Raw genomic sequence first — 23,713 nt, 5'->3', positions numbered from 1 at the left:
TTTAACTAAACTCAAAAAATCCAACCCATCTTTCTCTTTATCTAAATAAGACTCAGAAGAATACAGTGACTTATAATATTTTAAAAATTGTTTTAATATATTTCCAATTTGAGAATGAGAATGTCCTAATTCATCCTTAATTATGCTTATTTTCTCCTTTCTTTTCTTTGCTTTTAAATAATTTGCCAATAATCTTCCAGCCTTATTTGCACTACCATAATACATCGTTTGCTGAGCAAAAATATCTTTCCTTACTAATCCAGAGGAAATTTCATTATATTCACATTTTTTTTTTAACAATAATTGAAATGTCTCTTGTTCCCATTTATTAACCAATTTTAATTCCAAATTTTTAATTTCTTTTTCCAAATTTGCAAATTGCTTTCTTATCTGTTTCTTTTTATACGCAGAATATGATATAATTTGTCCTCTCATAGTTGCTTTGAAAGCATCCCATAATATTCCAATCGACATTTCCTCTAGGTCATTAAGTCTGAAATATTCATTCATTTTTATCTGAAATTCAGTGCAAAATTTAGAATCAGCAAGCAAAGTATTATCAAACCTCCATACAGGTTTGGAATTATCTTGATCTAATAAGTTAACTTCTATCCACACACCACCATGATCAGATATTACTATTGGTTCTATGTCAGCTTTTACAACTTGCTGTACAATCTGATCTGAAACAAATATATAATCAATTCTTGAAAACGATTGATGAACATGTGAACAAAATGTAAATTCCCGATCATTAAAATGAAGAATACGCCATATATCTTTCAAATTACATGCTTGTATCAAATTTTCTAATCCCATTGATTTCATAATTCTACTAGGCTTTTTATCCATTATTGGATCTATAACAGCATTGAAATCCCCAGCCACCACTAAATTAGTAGTAGCCAGTGGTAAAACTAATTGTTGTAGAGATTTAAAGAATTCACTTTGATTCGAATTAGGTGCATATATATTTAGTAACGCCATTGTATTACTGCCCATGCTCATGTCAACAAGTACCCACCTTCCTTGAGGATCTGCCTTTACCATATTAAATGTTGCTGAACATTTTTTATTAATCAATATTGCTACTCCTGCCTTCTTTTTTACCGCTGGTGCAAATAAACATTGTTTTATCCACTTATCTGTCAGCTTCATAGACTCTGTTCCAGACAAATGTGTCTCTTGCAAGAAACATATATCTATATTTTGTTGTTTAATATATTCCAATACCTTTTTCCTTTTTATAGGGTGATTAAGGCCATTTACATTCAAAGAAAAAATTTTAAAACCCATTTTACAAATAAAATATAAAATACATATATAATCCACTCAAACATAAAATATACATTTTTTCTTTTTCCTTAAACCAATATATGAGTCTCCCTCCCTCCCCTCTTTCCCCATCCCCCCTATTCCCATCCCCCACCCTCCCCTCCCCTAACACAAATGCAAACTTCGAAACGCACATATTACTGAGCAAAAATAAACTCCCCACAGGCAATAACATACTCATTTTTCTTTCTCTAATCTTTCAAACAACCAACACTAAATTATCCTGCAGTCAATCCATTCTTCAATACCCTAAATACCTATATTTACTATAATTCTTTATTATATACTTCCCCTCTCATTCAAATTTCCAAACATTCTTCCATCCTATACCTCTAATATATTTATAAAAGTATATACCCAATATTTCGGAAACCATTTCTTACAATATATACCCCCCCAAGATTAATATTATTATTTTATTTTTTTTATTTTTTTTTAACCTAAGTTTCTCACAACTTCAATGGAACATACATCACTCCATCCTATAATATTCATTTTTTTTTTTTTTTTTTTAACCTTACATCAAAAGAAGGATCAAACATTTCAACCAAGCAGACCTCATATTTTTTAAAACTCTCATTAATTTTCATTGCATCTTCAATCTATTACAGTCTATTCTCCATTCTGCAGAACTGTAACACTTGTACATCTTCATCCTGCTGTTTCAGTCTCTTATTCCATCTTCTTGCAGATTGCTATTTCATCTTTCTCCAATAAAGTATTTTTGCAACATCATCCTTATATCTCAGTCAATTTCAGATGCAAATTGTAAATCTAAATAATGCTCAAGTCATTTCCATCAGTCCATCTTCACATCTTCTTCTCTTTACATCAATAGTCTTTTGTATTTTTCATCTTATTATATTCTAAATTCCCACATTTCTCCAATGCAGCATTTATGTGTCCTCATATTATCTCAGTCACGCTCAAATGCAAATTATAAATTCACATTAAGAAACCATCCAAATCTTATAATTGTTCCTCATATTTTCTTCACTTCCTATATGCTCCATCCCTCTTCTTACCTTGTCAAAATCTTCTTTTCTTCTTTTCTTATTGTCTCTTTAAAATTTTTCATTTCTTTTCTTTAAATCTTGTTTGAAATGTTGATCCCCCTTAAACCTAACTGCAACAATTTTCTAGAAAATATTTTCTCCTTTTCTATTTTTTTTCCACTTTTTCCTTCTTTATAAAATATCTTTCAATTTTCACTCAAAAATATAAACCAAAAATAATCTAAGTATATTATTTATTACATTTTCTAAATAATTTCATGAAACCATAGGCAAATTATATTGATCTAGAAATTCCTGTAATTTGCCTGCTTCTTCAAAATTATAAGTTTTATTCTCATAAGTTACCCTCATAATAGCAGGGTATATCAATCCATATCTTGCTCCCATTGCTCTCAGTTTAGGTCTTAAATCCAAAAGCTGTTTTCTTTTGTAGGCTGTAGCTTTTGCAAAGTCAGGTACTATAAAGATCTTAGAATCCTGGCATTTAAGATCCTTGTTTGTTTTAGCCAGCTTTATAATCTCTACCACCTGCTGATGTCTTAGCAGCTTAAAGATTATTGGACGGGGACCCTTCTGACTATTTGATCTTTTCATCGGTATCCGATGTGCTCTTTCTATCTCCAAAGGAAAAGAACTTTTAAATGGCAAGATCTTTGGGATAAAATTAGTCACAAATTGAATAGGATCATTCTGCTCAATCCCCTCAGGTATCCCAATCAGACGCAAATTATTCCTTCTTTCACGATTTGATAAGTCTTCAAAATCCTTTTTCAACGCCTCTATTTCTCTGTGATCTTTTTTACACACCAGCATCTCTGCCTCAGATTTCTCAGCATGCTTTTCTAGCTGCTCAATTTTGAAGTCAACTGCCTGCATTCTATTTGTCAGACTCTCTATTTCCTTCTTCACATCTTTTATATTTTTAGCGTTATCACTTACTATTTCTTTAATTTTCTGAAGTTCATTCATCAAATCACTGTTATCAATTTCTTCCTGAGGCAAAGGGACCGCTGTCGGGGATACCGAATCAATTTTTGTTCTTTTTTTACTTCCTGCTCCTGAATTCACCGGATTACTTTTACTAGTTTTACCCGAAGCCATTTCTTACTTCAATTCTCTCTTTTCCTTCACTTTTCTTTAATTTTAACTGCCAAAATCTTAATAAAATTTGCCTGTCACAACAGAGCTAATCCTCTACCCAGCCATCTTCGTGCGCTGCAAAGTTCTAGAATAGTGTATTTTTTTTCAATTCAGGGTTAGGCATAAGGTTTTTGGCTGTTTGTTTGTTTTTTCTTTGTTGGTCCCTTATTGGGGGTTCACACTTTCACATCCAGTCCATTCTAAATGACCTGTTTGGTTTCTTGCTATCTCTGATCTTTGGGAAATTTTATGCTCACATGACATGCTATAGTTTTTGTCTACCACAGTTCCAATTGTTTGCGTAAATGTGAACATTGAATGACAATGTTTTCTTATTTTTATTTTCAAAAAAATAGAGCCTGATTCCAAGAAACCTAAGTGGGATGACTTTAAAAAGAAAAAGAAGGAATTAAAACAGACCAGGCAACTTAATGACAAAAACAACTATGATGTCATCATTAAATCCAAGCAGATCTGGGAAAGTATTAGGAGGTAAGGGTGTCAGAAACCAGCTGCTTCTGGTCTTGAGACAGTCAGCAGTGTAGAGGTAATGGTGCTTTTGTCAGTGACTGGATGCAGTGTTCCCCCTAGACGTTTTTGCCAGCTGTGTGACTTGAATGAGTTGCTGAATTGGGGCAAGGAAATATTATGCAGGTTTAAAAATTTTTCTATTTATTAATGCCACCCCTGGACAGTCAGTAGATTCAGCTAGGTGGCACATCCACTCAGAAGGTCCTGGGGTGAACACTATAAAGGTAAATATGTCAGTGCATTGGGATTAAATAATTCAAAATACCAACTGCAAGGCTTTTTATTTATTTATTTTTGCTTTCCTTCACTGCTTTCTCTCTGGATTTTATTTCTAAGTCTTTTCTCTTTGTTCTCAGTATGGATCTAGTTTTATTTCTTCATGTTTCTAAAATATGGTTGCACCCCATGGCTAGATCCTGCAGAGCCCACTGTTTTAGCTCTTTGAATTGTGTGGCAGGATTGAATAATTAATAAAACAAAAGATATGTGCAGTTTGGATAATGTAAATTGTGTTCTGTTAGTAGCTGGCTTTGAGAGCTGCACTCTTGGCTCCCCAGCAGAATCTGTGCCTGAGAGCCCGAAGGCTGCAGGTTCAAATCTTGATATTTGCATTTGGAAAATAGATTGCAGCACACAGTGTACCCATGCACAAATGTTAGAACTTTACTTTTTATTTCATTTGTTTTAAAAATTTCTTCTCTGCTTAATGCCTAAGCGGTTTACAATAAAACCACACCTAATCAAGTACACACAGACATATTACAGCAAAAAATATTATCTCTTCAAACCCCCCCCCTTCCCACCAACCCACAACACATCTGCTAAAAATAGCATACAGCTAAGAAAAGAGTTTGTGCATTACAAACTGTAAAATACGCTTGACATCACAAAGCTAATAAAAAGCTTTAACAAATATATAAGTTTTTAATTGGTTTAGTATTTTATTATTGGGTTTCTTCTCTCCACCCACTTGTCTTTCTGGGCAGCGCTTCTTCTCCTCAGTCTTAACTTCTGTAAGTAATTTGAGAAGATGTTATGTTAATCAGGTTTTCTGCTCTGCCTTTACCAATTCAGTTCAAGGTTGAATTACATTACAAGAGGTTGGGTCAGTTATCCAGGAAGTTATAATGGACAGTTTGACACAGACATTCAATAGAGTTTCTAGTACAGGTAAATCAGTACATTTAAGTCATAATTACAAATACATAGTTACAAGTTCAAGTATGTCATCGTTGGCTCATTGCTGTGTCCCAGGAGCTGCAATTAGACCAGTGGTCTTCATTGCAAGACCCGTGAGCCAATGGTGGCCCACATAGATCTTTAGGGCGACTCGTGCTGCAGTCCAAGGTTCCATTTCCCCCCCCTCCCTAATTGGGATCCATCGCTGCAGCTGCTCTTTCACCGTTAGAAGCTTAAGTGAGGTAAACACATTGCCTTCGGCAGCTCGTAACGTTTTCCTCTGCTACTTTCTGACCCCGCATAGGTGGGAAGCCTCCTAAAAAGATATTAGCAAGGTAAGAACCTAATCTATATTTCTACCCCTCTCGCCCCAAGCTCTTGCTCAGGCTTCTGTTCGAATATTGTTCAGCCTCCATCAGGATTTTACCATCTCCTTTGTAGATGTGGTGCTGGTAATGTCATTCTGTAGCTCTTGGAGGAATGTAGGCTTTTCGACAGCTCATTGGAGTTGGAAGGAAAGGGGATAAGAGAGGGAGGGATATTTGGTAGCACTGTCTCAGGGGTCTCAAAGTCCCTCCTTGAGGGCCGCAATCCAGTCGGGTTTTCAGGATTTCCCCAATGAATATGCATAAGATCTATGTGCATGCACTGCTTTCAATGCATATTCATTGGGGAAATCCTGAAAACCCGACTGGATTGCGGCCCTCAAGGAGGGACTTTGAGACCCCTGCACTATATGATTAACGGCCTATTTTACAAAGCCAAGCTAGCGGCTGCGCTGCGCTGCGCTGCACTAATGGCCCCAAAGCCCATAGAGATTTAAAGGGCTTCGGGGCTGTTGCGGCTTTGTAAAAGAGGCCGTAAGTGTTACCAAATATTCATTAATAGCTCTGCTTATTAAGCCAGGAAAAGCTGTTAAAATTGTTTTGAATATCAGCCTCTTAATGGGTGTGCAGACTAGATGTCTAAGTTTACACACACATACTTCATTAATTTTATGAAAGATAGATAGCGCCTAAGCATAAAACACTCATACCCATAGAAATGCTTCTTTTTTTTTTTCTTCCAATTATCCCCTATGTAGTAACATCACAGTTGTGTATATTTTTCTCTCTAATAGTTAAATCTCTACTGGATTGTAGCTGCACAGTGAGTGGAAGTTAAAGCTCTTTATGTTAATGAACTAAAGGCACAAACTTTTAAAAGCAGCAATTTATTTTTTTTTACCTTCCTGTACAACTTCTTCAAATTATTATTATTATTTTTTTTGGGATACATCTGCTGTAACAAACAGTTCACCACAATTTCCTGCAATAACTTCTGAATGCAGGCTTTCAGTTAAAATGAAGCAATATGTCTCTACTGAATTAAAGTATTTTGCTATAATATGCCTTCTGTCGTTTTGCCATAATATGCTTTCTATCTCTGTGTCTCACCTTCCCCAGCATCCATTTCCCTCCTAATTCTTTCAGGTATATCAGGCAAAGGGTATCTTACACATGTGGGGGTGTCCCCTCCCCCTTTCTCTGAGATGTCAATATCCTCATCAATTCTATAAGCAGCACCTAAATTAGTAGGTGCCTAGGGAAATGGCACCTACCGTGTTTCCCTGAAAATAAGACAGTGTCTTATATTCATTTGGGGCCCAAAAAAGGCACTAGGTCTTATTTTCTTCATTTACATGATCATCTCTCCCTTCCTCTCCTTCACCCCAGTTCTTCCTCTTTGCTTTCCCCCACATGTGCAACATCTTTCCTCCCCTCTCACCCATCCCCTTGTGCTTTCCCTCTGCAGCATCTTTCTATCCCTTCCGTCTCCTTGTGCAGCAGAACCCTTGCCCATATTCCATCCTTCCCTCCCTCCCCTCGTGCAGCAGAACCCTTTGCCCAGCTTCCATCCTTCTCTCCCTCCCTCCCATCCCCCTGTGCAGCAGAACACTTTGCCCAGTTTCAATCCATTCCTCCCTCCCATCCCCTGTGCAGCAGAACCCTTGCGCACCCACCTCCGCGCATAGCCGAACTGCCAAAGACCCTCCATCCTTCCTTCCCAACCGATCCCCGTTAACCGCAACCATAAATACGTTACTGCAGTGGAGCTTCGGGCCAGCAGCACTCACAGGCTGCTTCGCGGTCTTCTCGCTGGGGCCTTCTGTGTACTAATGATGTCATCAGTAAACAGACAGCCCTAGCGAGAAGGCCGCAAAGCAGCCTGTGAGTGCTGCTGGCCCGAAGCTCCTCTGCAACAAGGTATTTATGGTCAGGGTCGGCAGGGATCGGTTGGGAGGGAAGGATGGAGGGTCAGCGGGGGTTCGGCGGTTCAGCTGCGTGGCGGGGGCTGGGGGAAGTGCGGCTTATATTAAGACCTACCCCAAAAATCATGCTAGGACTTATTTTTGAGGAAATGCGCCATTTATAGAATCATGCCTAGGCGCTGGTGTATTTGGCCAAGTTTTTCTTGGCCTAAAATACTGGCGCCAAACACAATCCACAACTAAGCTCTGCCCCTGACTTTGCCTACTTTTCAGGTATTCGCCTTGGTGTAAACACCTATGTGGAGACTATTCGAAAATGTGTTTTTTAATGGTGCTGTTCAATTAACAGCACTGATTGAACCAATTAAAAATTAAATTAGGCTTGCTGATCTAGGCACCTAATGATTGCAAGTGCTTTTTATAGAATCGGGGCCTTTGCGCCAGCTGATCTTTTAACAGAACCCCTCTGTGCTATGCTTCTCCTCTTTTCCATCCTAATGCTCTCCTCTCCATTTTTCCTTTTCTCCCTAGAAAGGACTGTACCAAAGATAAGCGAGGAAAACTGATGAAAGACCTCCAGCAACTTCTCCAGGGGAACATTAAGAGTGTAAGTAAATCTGAGTTATATTTGAGTCCTGAACATGATGGTTAAATAATATCTACTCACTTTCTTATCTATAATCTATATTATTGAGCTTGCCTGGTCAATGGCAGTTTAAAGAACAGAAATTTATCTTAAAACCCAATAACTATCACATTAGAGACCTCATTAAGGGAAAGGATTATTAGGTCCGAGGCTGATGCTCTATGTTCAGAATGTCTTCCAGTTCCAATCGGCTTTGCTTCAGGAAACTGAGCTGGCTCTGTGTTACATCAATTAAATCCACTCTCTCTTAACTAAATTATCTCTGACACATAGATTTTCTTGTTTTGTTATGTGTATTTGTCATTTTTTTCATCTTTATTCAACCAAGGCAAAATCCTCATGTAGCATCCAGTGACCTTATACAGATTTCACAGGTGGGGAATGAGGAATGCGCTTACAATTCAGGACTCACTGTCACAACATTTTTAAACATGCATACTTTTTAAAATCCCAGGCCAGATATTCAAACAGGAATACCCCTGTTAATTGCTGCCATTAATCTGAATTTTTCCCTTAGCTGCCTATGGACATTCAGTAGCACTGTCAGCATAGTGTCATAAGAACATAAGAGTAGCCATACTGGGATAGACCAAAGATCCGTCAAGCCCAGTATCCTGATTTCAACAGTAGTCAATCCAGGTCTTAGGGACTTCTTTGTAGGATTATCTAAACGGTTTTTTTTTTTTAAAACACTGTTAAGCTAACTCCTTACACCACATTCTTCGGCAATGAATTCCAGAGATTAATTACAGTCCATCTTGGCGCTTTCTGGATAGTGAGCTCAGTAGCTTGCTATCTGGATAGCAATGATACTGACCGCACTGCACGGATATTCAGCTCCAGCTGCAATCTGCTGCTGAATATTCATGCGTTATTTAGCTTCAGTGGCTGGTGATAAAAAACAATGCTGATCACAATGGCTTTCACAATGCCAGTTGTGAGAATAATTTTTTTTTTTTTTTTTACCCACAGCTTTCATTTGCTTTTCTTGGTCATACTGGATGTCAGCTTTGCTCTATTGTGTTTTTTTAGATACCATTATGTATTTGATTTGACAGAGTATTTGTAACCCTGAAGCAGGCAGTTTATCCGTCAAGACATGGTCTCATGTTAGTCTTTTTATCTGTTGGTGCTTTGTTAATAAGAGGGTGTGCCACGTTTCACATCTGTGTGCTGGAAGTCTTTTGACCCACCCCTATTTTTGTGATTCTGTGAATATTAATACTGCATGATCTTGAGCTGTTTGTTCTCCTACTGAATGATCCCTGATGGTAAAATTTAAGAATTGAGTTTTCTTTGATAACTTGTGATTTAGGAGGGGGGGGTGGATTTCTATTAATAATATATATGAATGATAAGATATTATATTCATGTGGTATATTTTTTGTTGTATATGGAAGTGGGAGGGGGGTGGGGGATATATCTTTTTGTTGTATGATATGGTAGATTTTCAAGTGATATTGTATTCTAATTGTTTGATATTTACTGTACACTTGTTGTGAATTATAAAATGAATAAATAATTTTTTAAAAAAGGAGTGTATTTCAGAGATACTGGTGTTGAGTAATTGTCAACAGTGTGTTTTTAACCCCAAAGTCATTAAGCATAGTTATTTAAATGCACATACAAGAATTCTAATGTGACATGTAACAGAGAGGGACATATTAAGATATGCTGGTATCGTCAAAACAAATATTTATCTGCCTTCATTTTTCTATGTTTCTATAAAGGCGAGTAGCAGATAAAAGTCAGATGGCCCATCTAAGCTGCCCATCCTCAGCATCCATGGTTAGACAGACTAGATAGACAATATGGTCTTTATCTGCCTTCATTTTTCTATGTTTCTATTTCCCCCAGCAAAACTTTGGAACATGATGTAGAATCTGAGAGCCAGGTGCACTAAACGGGTTCAGTAAGACCGCGTGGGTCCATTCCGATCTGATTTTTGGCTGATTATAAAAGAGCTATTGATGCACTAAAAATTTTGCATGCAAGTGATTTATGCGGAGGTTTGTTGAAATCCCCATCTCTCCCGTCCAATTGATTGCTGTGAGAGTGACTCTTACACATGCACAGAGCCATCAGAGGAAGCTGTTCGGGGTAGGAAACTGTTTTCTTTCTGTTTTTTTAATGAGTATAGATGCTGTGTATGTGTGTTTACACATGCACAATATCTTCCCCATTAAAAAAAGCCCCTCCCACTGATGACGGCCCTCCCCGATATCCCCCAACAAACTGGCACCAGGGACTAACACCTGCTTGGGATACAGAAGGAGGAGCCTAAGGCTAAGCCCTGTGCATCACATGATGCACCGAGGAGACGAAGGCAAGACACGGAGCTAGAGGGACTGAGCCTCCCTCCTCTCTTCACACAAAGGTACTGGGAGGGGGGGAGGTTCGGGGTAACATCTGGTGGCAGGAGGAAGTGGGTATCTCTCCAACCGATATTTAATTTTTATTTTTTTTCTCGTGCAGGAGGGGGTCGGCAAGGCAGGAGGGATTGGGTATGCCTCCTGCTGATTTTTGTGGGGGGAGGGGGGGAGGGTTCGGTTCCCCGTGCCAGTTCTTCGGAGAGACAGGAGGGTCGTTATCAGCGAGGGGAGGGGTGTTTTTTCTTTTTCTTGTTTTTAAATGGGGCAGATATTGTTCATGTGTAATTCACGCATAGCATCTGTGCCCATTTAAAAAAAGGGCCAGTAAGACAGGTAAGCGACTAGTTTTGATCAGTTGGGGATTTTTTGTGCATCACCAAGCACTGCTAGTGCATAAATTGCTTTGGTAGTTTGCATTGGGTTTTAATATTAAATAGCTAGTTTGCATGGCCAGATTGGAAAATGGGCGATCAAGGGGAAAACCATTTTGTGCATTGGGTTGGGTCGGCAACCAGTCAAAGCTGGTTTAGTGACGATCGCTGACTTTAGTGCATCTAGCTCTGAATGATATTCAAGCAGGCTTGCAGATGGGTGATAGGGAAGGCTGACAAACCTGAATGATCTTTCTCTCTATTCATCAATCTCTGTTTCTCTGCTTTTGACAGATTGCCTTTGCTCATGATTCAACTCGTATCATCCAGTCTTACATTCAGTTTGGCAGTAAGAGCCAAAGGCAGGAGATTTTTGAAGAATTAAAAGGTATTTGCTGTAGTAAGCATTGAGCTTGTTTTTACTTTGTGTTCATGCTAGCTAAGGCTCCCATCCCATTTTCACATTCTACCTTTTTGTTTTGGAAGGAATCCAAGTAAATATATCCACTCTGGTGTCTTTCTTTTTTTTTTTCTTAATGGGGATTGGAGAGGGGAAAATATATATTTTAGCAAGAAAATAGTCTTATCCCTAATGGCAAAATTGAGAGCTGTTCTGGTTTTTATTACTGGATCTTAATCCTATGATCTCCTACAGGATATGAAGAGTTTGTGATGGATTAAGAGAAGTGAAATGCACAGGGGAGGAGAGGAAATTAAAAACAAGCACATAAAAAACAGGAGAGCCAAGTACAGGAGGAGAAATAAATGTAAAAGCAAATAGAGAGAAAGTGGGGACACTGAATCAGAAACAAGACTAGAAAACTAGAATAGAAGGTTGATAGAAGAGAAAGTGTATTTTTATGAGCCTGCTTTTGAGCTAGTATATAGCGAATGACACGGTAACAAAATTGATTACTATAACCGTGGGAAACCGTCTCCATGTCATTCCTTAAGGAGAGAGGGAAGAATCAGAGCATGAATGGGCACAGCCACTGACCCTTAAGCCTTGCATTGAAGAATGCTGGTGTAGAAGGACTGAGGTTGAGATAGACACTAAAGAACGTCACTGGATACACTAAAGAACGTCACTGGATGGTTAGAACATAAGACCATAAGCGTTGCCATATTGGGACTGACTGAAGCTCCATCAAGTCCAGTATCCTGTTTCTATCAGAGGCCAACGCAGATCCCAAGTACCTGGCAGAAACCCAAAGAGTAGCAACATTCCAGAGCTGAGATTGTGATGTCATAATGCCTCATTCCACCAATGCTTACGAGTCAGCCTCATCAGTTGTGTCAAAATGGCTTCATTAAGAGCATAACATAAGAATTAGAGAATGACATGGTGGCTGTTATGTGCGGCTAGCCGCCAGTAGCCACGGGTAACCCGCCGAAACGGTGGGGGAAAAAAGTGTTCACTGTGGGTACGGGGACAAGACCATCCACCGCCCCGTGGAGCGGTGAATGGCCTTGTCTCCGCAGTTAAGGGAGGGAAAGCATGTGGTCCACTCCCTCCTTCCTACCGGCTGCATCTATCTCCCTACCCCCCCCCCACACACTTACCTTTGTGGCGCATTTTACTTTACAGTGTAATTTGTTCAAGCTGCTGTAAAGTAAAACGCGCCACAAAGATAAGGGGGAGGGAGATGCTCGGACTGCGTGAGGGATTCTGAAGTGGGGTGGAGAGAAGGAAGGGTGGTGGTGGAGAGGAACAGACGTAGAAGGGGAGATGGAGAGGAACAGACACTGAAGGGATATGGGGAAGAGAGAGTGGGGAGAAGACGCTGAAGGGAAATGGGGAAGAGAGAGTGGGGAGAAGATGCTGAAGGGAAATGGGGAAGAGAGAGTGGGGAGAAGACACTGAAGGGAAATGGGGATGAGAGAGTGGGGGGAAGATGCTGAAGGGAAATGGGGAAGAGAGAGTGGGAGAAGACGCTGGAAGGAAAAAGGGCAAATGGGGAACAGAGAGCGGGGAGAAGACGCTGGAAGGGAAGAAGACAGAGATGCCAGATTATGGGGGGAGAGGAGGGAAGAAGATGGGTGCTAGATCAATTGGGGGGTTGGAGGGAGAGATGGAAGGGAGAGGCACAGTAACAGAGCAAATGGAAGATGCAGAGAGAAGGCAGACAGTGGATGGAAGGAATTGAATGAGGAGAAGATGAGGAAAGCAGAAACCAGACAACAAAGGTAGAGAAAAAATTATATTTCTTTTCATTTGCTTTAGGATAAAGTAGTATATTAGTTGTGTTGATAAAAATTTATAAACAAAGTCCTGCCAGCTGAAAATCTCTTTCTCTACTTCAGCAGCTAGAACTTTGATTTATATGTTGGATGGCAACCCCTGTCATAACTAATAAAAGCTTGTTGTTCTCTGATGATATTTGACTCTTTTTCCTCATCATCATGCCAAATAGCACTGTATTACAGAAACCTTAGTTATACATTTTGGTGGAATACAATATGCCATATATTTAAAATGGAACGAGCAATAGCAGTACAAAGATGGACATATACTAAATTTATAAAAATATGGGGGCCATTGGCAAAATATTGTAGTGAATAGTCAGCACTTCTCTTCTCATTTTTGTTTTCTTTGTTTTAGCACACTAAAGGGGGGAGGGAGTTGGAAATAATGTTACATATTATGTTATACTATGATATATAATGTGTATATTTTTTTTTAAATTGAAAATATGATGAAGGGTGGGTGGTAGGGGGGTTATTGATTTTACTAGATGTTTATATGGTAGATATCAAAGTGCTATTCTGGAATAATTTGTTGTAATATACTCTTTTGTGCACTTATTGTTTAATTTGAAAACGAATAAAGAATTATAAAAAAAAAAAAGAACTTTGATTTATAAGGAAGGAATAAGCTAAATATTGCAGTACTGAGGCTTGTATGGATGCTGCAGGGACAGTGGTCACGGGGGCGGGGACGGGGCGATGACAGGAACGGTGGTATTCTCTAATAAGAATAGCCTTACTGGGTCAGCCCAATGGTTCATCAAGCCCAGTAGCCCGTTCTCACGGTGGCCAATCCAAGTCACTAGTACCTGGCCAAAACCCAAGGTGTAGCAATATTCCATGCTACCGATACAGGGCAACAGTGGCTTCCCCCATGTCTTTCTCAATAGCAGACTATGGACTTTTCCTCCAGGAACTTGTTCAAATCTTTCTTAAAACCATCTACACTATCCGCTCTTACCACATCCTCTGGCATCGCGTTCCAGAGCTTAACTAATCTCTGAGTGGAAAAAAAGTTTCCTCCAATTGGTTTTAAAAGTATTTCCCTGTAACTTCATCTTTGTAATTTTTGACAGAGTGAAAAATCAATCCACTTGTACCCGCTCTACTCCACTCAGGATTTTGTAGACTTCAATCATGTCTCCCCTCAACCGTCTCTTTTCCAAGCTGAAGAGCCCTAACCATTTTAGTCTTTCCTCATACGAGAGAAGTTCCATTCCCTTTACCATCTTGATCGCTCTTCTTTGAACCTTTTCTAGCACCACTATATCTTTCTTGAGATAAGGAGACCAGAATTAAATGCTATACTCCAGATGAGGTCGCACCATTCTTAGTCTTGTTAACCATCCCTTTTTTAAAATAATTCCTAGCATCCTATTTGCTTTTTTGGCCACCGCCGCACATTGGGTGGAAGATTTAATCGTATTGTCTATGATGACACCCAGATCCTTTTCTTGGGCACTAATCCCCAAGGTGGACCCTGTGATTCAGGTTATTCTTCCCAATGTGCATCACTTTGCATTTGTCCACATTAAATTTCGTCTGCCATTTGGACGCCCAGTCTTCCAATTTCCTAAGGTCCGCCTGCAATTTTTCACAATCCGCATGCGTTTTATCCTATACTTGGCTCAAATAAGAATCAGAGTATGATTGGGCACAACCACTGACCCTCAAGCCTTGCATGCAAGAATGCTGGTGTAGAAGGACTGAGGTTGAGGCAAACACCAAAGAATGACATGGAATGGTTTCCCGTGGTTATTTGCGGGGACGGTGATGAATTTTGACACTGTGTCATTCACTACTAGTACGTTTTGCATCATATCCTACTACCTGTTGACAAAGATCAGTCTCTCTGTTTAACAACATGTATCTATTTGCACAATCAGATGCATATTGAGTAAATTAGCTGGTGAAGATCCTGCCAGTGCAGTGCCAGCACAGAAGTAGTCCCCAGTTCTCTCACTGAAAGAGAAAGTGTCTTACCTGATAATTTTCTTTCCTTCAGTCCTACCAGACCTGTCCAGAACCTGTAGGCTGTGCTTGTCAACCTACAGATGGGGGAAAGTATTGAAAACTGTGCCATATAAGGGTACTGTGTATCCTTAGCTCCTCGGTATTATACATATCAAAGCAATGGAGTTTCTGTTACATAAACTGTAGGTGAATATCCTCTGGTCATGCAAAAGGATGTCAGTTACTTCTTTCAGCTCCTCTTCTTTCACAAGTGGAGTATAATGCCCTCTTCAGTTTTTCCTTCTGCATGCAAACTGAGAAGGAGTGTTCTTATTTGCTCTGTTCGGTTTTTATTATTTTCGGGTATTTTTTTTTTATCCATTTCATGAGGCTTCAGTGCCTAGAGGTCTCCAATTTGGGGCAGCTCTGCCTGGGAGAGGAAGCAGTTTCCGCGTGGGTGGTCTGCTATTCGCAGGGCAACCTGCTGAGCCAATCTTCTCGGTGTATTTTGGACATTCGGGGACTGTTCCCTTGGGAGCTAGCACGTCTTCTGATTTATCAGAGACTTGAGCACAGGCTGTGGAGCCCCTGCGTTTTTCCCTCCCATCACAGCATGAGGATATTTGGGGGCTGAGGTCTCAGTTATGTATGGTCTGACTGGAAGCCTGGAGACCTCCAGTTTTGGATCCACTTGGAAAGGATCTGAGGCAGAATTTATTCTCCCTTCAGTCAGGCTGCTAACAAGGCAGGCACCAGTACAGCACAGTGAGTACAGCCCATTAATCCCTATGGGGAAAATTGGGGAGGGGTCAACAAATTTGATTTTTTTGAGGATTTCTGGGGCCAGAGTTAGTGTGCCTCCCTCCATCTCCAAAACCCCTTTCCTTGAATTTTTTAAACTTTAGGGGAGCCCCCTGTTATCCCAGGACAAGCAGGCAGGTATTCTCACTAGTGGGTGATGTCATCCGACAGAGCCCCGATACGGACGTCTCACAAGCATGTCTTGCTTGAAGAAACTTAGAAGTTTCGAGATGCCCGCACCGCGCATGCGCCAGTGCCTTCCCGCCCGATGGTCCGGGCGTGTCTCCTCAGTTCTTTTTCTTCCGCGGAGCTGAGTTTACTTCATTGCTGCGCCCATTCAATTTGATTTTTTTGCCTTCTGCATCGCCGCGGGTTGAGTTCTTTTACTCTTGCCGTGTGTTGTTTCTTTCTTTGATTTCTTTTAAAAAAAAAAAATTTTCTTCCGACTCCGAGTCGGCCGCGTGGATTGGGCCCTGCGCCTTCGACCTTGCGGCGGAACTTTTCCGGCCTATGTCCCGGTCGATCACCGGTTTTAAAAAGTGTAGCAAGTGCCAGCGCGCGATTTCGCTTACGGACCCGCATCGACGCTGCCTCCAGTGTCTGGGTCCGGACCACTTTCCGAAATCGTGCCAGCCTTGCTCCACTCTGACAGCGCGAGCGTTTAAGCGTCGCTGTCTTCTGTGGGAGTCCATGTTCAAGATGGAAGCTGCGTTGGATCCTACAGCTTCGACATCGACTGGTGCTTCGACTCCATCTGCAAAGCCTTTGGCCTCCCCGGCTGTTTCGAGTCTTCTGAAGCCAGCATCGTTCACGCCGGTTTCGGCCTCGACCTCGGCGCCGGTGCCTTCCTCCGTCTCCTCGGACCAGGCGCCGACCCCTACTGTTCCACCGGTGGTGCTCAAAGTGCCGAAGGCTGGCAAGCAGAAGCACTCGGCACCGAAGGAGCGCGGAGACCGTGCGGAAGGGCCCCCTTTTGGTGCGGATCCCTCCATATCGGCTTCGTTGTGGTCCCTTCTGGAGGCTCAGTTTGTGGAACTCATGAACACCATGGGGCCCCGGCTGATTGCCTCGATCCAGGGTGACCTCCCAGTTCCGATTCCGAGGGGCGGGCCGCCCCCTCCTCCTCCGCGCCACTCGACCTCGTTGCTCGACGAGGAGGAGCGGAGGTCGGCGTCCCGAGCCTCGAGGTCGGCCTCAGGCAGTGCCATGCCCCCCTTGGAGCCTAGTACCTCGAGGAAGGCCTCCTTTAGTGACATGCCTCCCTTGGAGCCTATTCCCTCGAAGAAAGCTTCCCTTAGTGACTTGCCTCCTTTGGAGTCTGTTACTCCTCCCCATGAGTCGGTGTAGCGTCCTCCTTCGAGGCCTCCCAGTCCTGGGCATAGCCGGAAGCAGAACGAGTTCTTCCGAACCCCCTATCAAGCATGGGCGTCGTCGGGGGAAGCAACGAATCTTCCGCCTCTAAGATCTACGGCCTCGAGTCCTATCTACTCTAGAGACTTCGGGGGATCAGTATTCTACCAGACGGGCTCGATCCCCATCCAGACATCGTGAGGGGCATCGATCTAGGCACTCTTCGAGGCATTCCTCTCGACACTCGACCGTCTCTCCTCAGAAGAAATTGCCTCGTATGGGGTACTCTGCTTCGGCTGGGTCTCCTCCTCCGGGACCGGAGTTCGAGGACCCCGAAGTTTTTTACTCACCCTGTTGTTCTCAGGCCTCGGTGGAGCCCGAGGCCTCGACTTCTTCCAGCCCTTCTCGAAGACCGGCGCTGGCGGACCAACTGTCTTTTTCCTCTTTCCTGAGGCAGATGGCGGATGACCTGGACATTACCCTCGATTCTGGCTCTCGATACTCCAAGAAGTACCTCGATACCATGCATTTGCCGAGTCCTCCAGCCGAGTCCTTACGCCTGCCGCTGCACAAGCTCCTCGACCAGACTTTCATGAGATGTTTTGAGTCTCCGTACTCTGTACCTGCGGTCCCTGGGAAATTGGATGCTCAGTACCGCACGGTGCATCATAAGGGCTTCAAGGGACCTCAGCTTTCACATCAGTCCCTCCTGGTCGAATCCTCGCTCAAGCGGTCCCATCCGGCCCAGGTGTATGCTTCGGTGCCTCCAGGCCGCGAGGGCAGAACCATGGATAAGTTTGGACGACGCATCTATCAGAATTCTATGATGGCGTCCCGAGTTCTGAATTATAATTTCCATTTTGCCACCTATTTGGAATTTTTTCTTCCTGTGCTTTGGCGGTTTACACCCTACGTCGAATCCCAGGCTCGTTTCGAGTTTGAGGAAGTGGTTGCTTCGCTGTCCCAGCTTCGACTTCAGTTGATGCAATCTTCCTATGATGCCTTCGAGCTCTCGGCCCGGGCGGCGGCCTGCTCTGTGGCGATGCGCAGGTTGGCCTGGTTGCGGACCATTGACATGGACCCGAATCTTCAGGACCGCCTGGCGAACATCCCGTGTGCTGGGGCGGATCTTTTCGACGAATCCATCAAGACCGTCACGAAGAAACTGTCTGATCATGAAAAGTCCTTTCAGTCCATTCTTCGGCTGAAGCCTAAGCCTCAGCAGTCTCGACCCTCTCGACCGCCATTGATCTATCAACGGCGTTATCAACCGAGGCAAGCTCCACCTGCGAGGCAACCTGCGAAGAGGCAGCCTCCTCAGAAAGCTCAGCAAAAGCCTCAGCCATCCACTGTCCCCAAGGCTCCTCAGCCTTTTTGACTGTCTCTCCGAGGGCATGACCAGTCTCGTTCTGCCTCTCCCTGTTTTTCCCATCGGGGGCGCCTCCATCACTTTTATCATCGTTGGGAGGCGATAACAACCGACCTCTGGGTCCTTACTATCCTCAGGGAGGGGTACTCTCTTCAATTCCTTCGGGTCCCTCCGGACCACCCTCCAAGAGAGTATCCTTCCAACTTGACTCAGACCGCCCTTCTTCTTCAGGAAGCTCAGGCCTTGCTCCGGCTTCGTGCCATCGAGCCGGTCCCTGCGGACCAACACAATCGGGGGTTTTACTCCCGGTACTTCCTTGTTCCGAAGAAGACGGGCGATCTGCGGCCCATTCTAGACCTAAGGGTCCTCAACAAGTTCTTGGTCAAAGAGAGGTTTCGCATGCTGACCCTAGCTTCTCTTTAACCCCTCCTCGATCAGAACGACTGGTTGTGCTCTCTGGACCTCAAGGAGGTCTACACTCACATTCCCATTCATCCGGCCTCTCGCAAGTATCTCAGATTTCGGGTGGGACATCTACATCTGCAGTATCAAGTGCTTCCTTTCGGCCTATCCTCATCTCCCAGAGTATTCACGAAGTGTCTGGTGGTGGTGGCCGCGGCGCTCCGGACCAGTGGTCTTCAGGTTTTTCCCTACCTCGACGACTGGCTCATCAAGGCCTCCTCAGGCCCGGAGGTCATCTCTGCGACCCTGACCACTATCTCCTTCCTACAGAGTTTGGGCTTCGAGATCAACTTTCCCAAATCTCATCTACAGCCTACCCAGTTGCTCCCCTTCATCGGGGCGGTCCTGGATACCATCCGTCTCAGAGCCTTCCTTCCTCCTCAGCGCATGGAGGCTCTTCTTCATCTCTGCCAGTCTGTGTCTTCTCGCCAGTCCATCTCAGCGAGACATATGATGGTCCTCTTGGGGCACATGGCCTCTACAGTTCATGTGACGCCGTTTGCCAGACTCCATCTCAGAATCCCGCAGTGGACCCTGGCATCTCAATGGACTCAGGTGTCAGATCCATTGTCTCGACACATCCTCGTCACTCCTGCTCTTCGGCAGTCTCTACTTTGGTGGATGACCTCTTCGAATCTATCCAGAGGTTTGCTGTTTCACACTCCACCCCACCAGAAGGTTCTCACGACCGATTCCTCGACCTATGCCTGGGGGGCACATCTGGATGGTCTTAGCACTCAGGGATTCTGGACCAGTGCGGACCGACTCCATCAAATCAATCTTCTGGAACTCAGAGCCATCTTCAATGCTCTTCAAGCGTTTCAACATCTGCTTCACGACATGGTGGTCCTCATTCGCACAGACAATCAGGTCGCCATGTATTATGTCAACAAGCAGAGGGGCACGGGCTCGGCCTCCCTCTGCCAGGAAGCTCTCAAAGTCTGGGATTGGGCGGTTCACCACAATGCCTTCCTCAAGGCTGTCTACATTCAGGGGAAGGACAATGTCTTGGCAGACAACTTGAGTCGTCTACTCCAGCCTTACGAATGGACTCTCCATTCCAACCCCTTTCATCAGATCTTTGCACAGTGGGGGATGCCTCAGATAGACCTCTTTGCGGCTCCCCACAACTTCAAACTGCCTCAGTTTTGCTCCAGGATCTACACTCCTCATCGCCTTGAGGCAGATGCCTTTCTGCTGGATTGGGGGAATCGCTTTCTGTATGCGTTTCCTCCATTTCCTCTCATTCAAAAGACTCTGGTCAAGCTGAAGTCCGACCATGCCACCATGATTCTGATAGCTCCTTGGTGGCCCAGACAACCTTGGTTCTCCCTTCTACTTCAACTCAGCAGCAGGGAGCCGGTCCTTCTTCCAGTGTTTCCTTCACTACTTACTCAACATCAAGGATCACTGCTTCATCCCAACCTGCTGTCTCTCCACCTGACAGCTTGGTTCCTCTCAACATAACCCCTCACCAGTTTTCCCAGGCGGTGAGGGATGTCTTGGAGGCTTCCAGGAAGCCTGCTACTCGTCAATGTTACTCCCAAAAATGGACTAGATTTTCTTCATGGTGTATTTCCAACTCTACGGAGCCTCGGCGTGCCTCTCTATCCTCTGTGTTGGACTATCTTCTACACCTCTCTGTCTGGTCTCAAGTCAACCTCTGTACGAGTCCACCTGAGTGCGATTGCGGCTTTCCATCAGACTCTTAAGGGGAAACCTCTCTCTGCGCATCCTGTGGTTTCCAGATTTATGAAAGGCCTTTTTCATGTCAATCCTCCTCTCAAACCGCCTCCAGTGGTTTGGGATCTCAATGTTGTCCTTTCTCGACTTATGAAACCTCCTTTTGAGCCTCTCAACAAGGCTCCCCTCAAGTTTCTCACGTGGAAAGTGGTTTTCCTCGTGGCCCTCACTTCTGCTTGCAGGGTCAGTGAGCTTCAGGCCTTGATGGCGGACCCGCCTTTCACAGTATTCCATCATGACAAGGTGGTCCTCCGCACTCATCCTAAATTCCTGCCTAAAGTGGTTTCTGAATTTCATCTCAACCAATCCATTGTACTTCCAGTGTTTTTCCCAAAGCCTCATTCTCATCCTGGAGAATCAGCTCTTCACACTCTGGACTGTAAACGTGCTTTGGCTTTCTACCTGGATCGTACCAAACCACACAGAACTGCTCCTCAACTATTCGTCTCCTTTGATCCAAACAAGTTGGGACACCCTGTCTCGAAGCGCACCATCTCCAACTGGTTGGTGGCTTGTATCTCTTTCTGCTATGCCCAGGCTGGATTACCCCTTCCCTGTAGGGTCACAGCCCATAGGGTCAGAGCGATGGCAGCCTCTGTAGCCTTCCTCCGATCGACACTGATTGAGGAGATTTGTAAGGCAGCCACCTGGTCCTCGGTTCATACATTCACCTCTCATTATTGTCTGGATATTTTCTCCAGAAGGGATGGACAGTTTGGCCAAACAGTGTTACAAAATTTATTCTCCTAAGTTGCCAACTCTCCCACCATCCCATTGAGGTTAGCTTGGAGGTCACCCACTAGTGAGAATACCTGCCTGCTTGTCCTGGGATAAAGCAATGTTACTTACCGTAACAGTTGTTATCCAGGGACAGCAGGCAGCTATTCTCATGTCCCACCCACCTCCCCTGGGTTGGCTTCTCTGCTAGCTACCTGAACTGAGGAGACACGCCCGGACTATCGGGCGGGAAGGCACTGGCGCATGCGTGGTGCGGGCATCTCGAAACTTCTAAGTTTCTTCAAGCAAGACATGCTTGTGAGACGTCCGTATCGGGGCTCTGTTGGATGACATCACCCACTAGTGAGAATAGCTGCCTGCTGTCCCTGGATAACAACTGTTAAGGTAAGTAACATTGCTTTTTTGGTACAAATTCACTGCCAGCGTCCATCATGGATTTTAAACAATCTTTTTTTTTTCTAATACTTCTACCTACCTCTTGACTTGGCTCAAAATCAATTGGGATGGATTTTTCAAGCTGTTCAATCCCCCTATCATGCCAGTTTTATGCTGGACGGTCAGTCGATGATCATCCATATACCATGTGCCGTGGGGCACGCAAGGGGGGGGCAGGAGCCTTGGACATAGCCTCTTCTGAGTTTTCAAGGGCTGGGGAACCACAGGAGGTCTGGGTAGCAGTGAAGAAATCCTTCCTGGAGACTTTGAACAGTGAGTCCATGAAGTGCAAGTGCATGGAAGCAGTGGAGCCCAAGAGAAGCCAGTTTATTCCAGGCATACAGTGCAGCAAAGTAGAAGGTACGGAGTTTGTCGTAGAGAAGAAGGGTACAGATAAAAGACTTACCCGATGATTGGAGTGCCCATGGGGTGAGAGAAGAAATACTGGGGCATAATGACATTAGCGGAATAGGTGTGCAGCAGAGTTCTGAATAGATTGAAGGGGAGAGAGATGGTTTAGTGGAATGCCAGTTAGAAGCAGCTTGCAGTAGTCTCTGCAAGAGGTAATGAGGATATTGATGAGGGTCTTGGCAATGTGCTCAGAAAGGAAGGGTCTGATTTTAGTGATATTGTAGAGAAAGAAACAACAGGTTTTGGCAGTCTCTTGGATATGTGAAGAGAAGGAGAGAGATGAGTTGAAGATTACCCCGAGGTTGTGAGCCGACGAGACAGGGATGATGAGAGCATTGTTCACAGAAATAGAGAACGGGGGAAGAGGAGAGATGGGTTTAGGTGGAAAGGTAAGGAGCTCAGTCTTGGCCATATTTAATTTTAGATGGTGGCAAGCCATCCAGGTATCAATGTCAGACAATCAGATTGAAACCCCAGACTGAATGTCTGTCAAAATTTCAGGTTTAGAGAGATAGATCTGTGAGTCATCAGCATAGAGGTGATACTAAAATACATGGGAGGAGATTAGAGCACCAAGGGAAGAAATGTAGATGGCAAAAAGAAGTGGTCCCAGGACAGAGCCCTGAGGTACACAGAATGGCAATGGGATGGTGGTGGAGGAGGATCCACCACTGCATACACTAAAGGTGCGATGGGAAAGATGGGAAGAAAACCATATGATAATGGAGCCTTGAAATTCAAACGAGGACAGCATATCGATGAGTAGGTAGCGATTTACCTTGTCAAAAGCTGCAGATAGATTAAAAAGGATGAGGACAGAGTAGAGGCCTTTGGATATGGCCAGGAGCAGGTCATTGGAGACTTTTGTAAGAGCAGTTTCTGTAGAATGAAGAAGGCGAAAGCTTGATTGAAGTGGGTCAAGGATAGCTTTAGATGAAAGAAAGTCATGTTCAAGTAGCTTGTATAAGAAGGGGAGGAGGGAGACAGGACAACAGTTGGAAGGGCAGGTAGGGTCCAGTGAAGGTTTTTTTGAGTGGTGTAGCAACGGCATGTTTGAAGGAATCGGGCAGAGTTGAGATAGATTAAGGATATAGCAGATAGAAGGGATGATAATATGAGAGATAGTGGTAAGTAGATGGGTGGGTGATAGGATCAGAGAAACAAGTGATGAGAGTTTGGAGGAGGAAAGAAAATGTGCAGTTTCCTCCTCGGTAATTTCAGGAAAGGAAGATAAGGTGTCGGGGAGGGAGTGGTAGAGCTGGCTAGAGGAGGTAGCTTGGTTGAGAACTCAAGGTTAATTTTGTGAACCTTGTCATAGCCACAGTCTGGGAGAGAGTGATGGAGGGGTTAGAGGTGGGGAGGG

The 23,713-nt window shown here is 43.7% G+C and overlaps 1 protein-coding gene across 2 annotated transcripts in view; it reads left to right on the top strand.

Annotated features, from left to right (window-relative positions):
* Positions 1–23,713, top strand: part of PUM3 (pumilio RNA binding family member 3) — a 142,576-nt gene that overhangs the window by 26,488 nt on the left and 92,375 nt on the right. For both annotated transcript variants that reach the window (XM_033925312.1, XM_033925303.1), the window contains exons 4-6: positions 3,848–3,983; positions 7,984–8,059; positions 11,136–11,229. In XM_033925312.1, coding sequence (XP_033781203.1) covers positions 3,848–3,983; positions 7,984–8,059; positions 11,136–11,229 — 306 coding nt within the window. The remainder of the gene's footprint in view (positions 1–3,847; positions 3,984–7,983; positions 8,060–11,135; positions 11,230–23,713) is intronic.

The sequence above is a fragment of the Geotrypetes seraphini genome, chromosome 1 (assembly GCF_902459505.1).
Source record: "Geotrypetes seraphini chromosome 1, aGeoSer1.1, whole genome shotgun sequence".
NCBI classification, from domain to species: Eukaryota; Metazoa; Chordata; class Amphibia; order Gymnophiona; family Dermophiidae; genus Geotrypetes; species Geotrypetes seraphini.
Note: the sequence above shows the minus strand (reverse complement) of the source record. Positions and strands in the feature narration are given on the sequence as shown.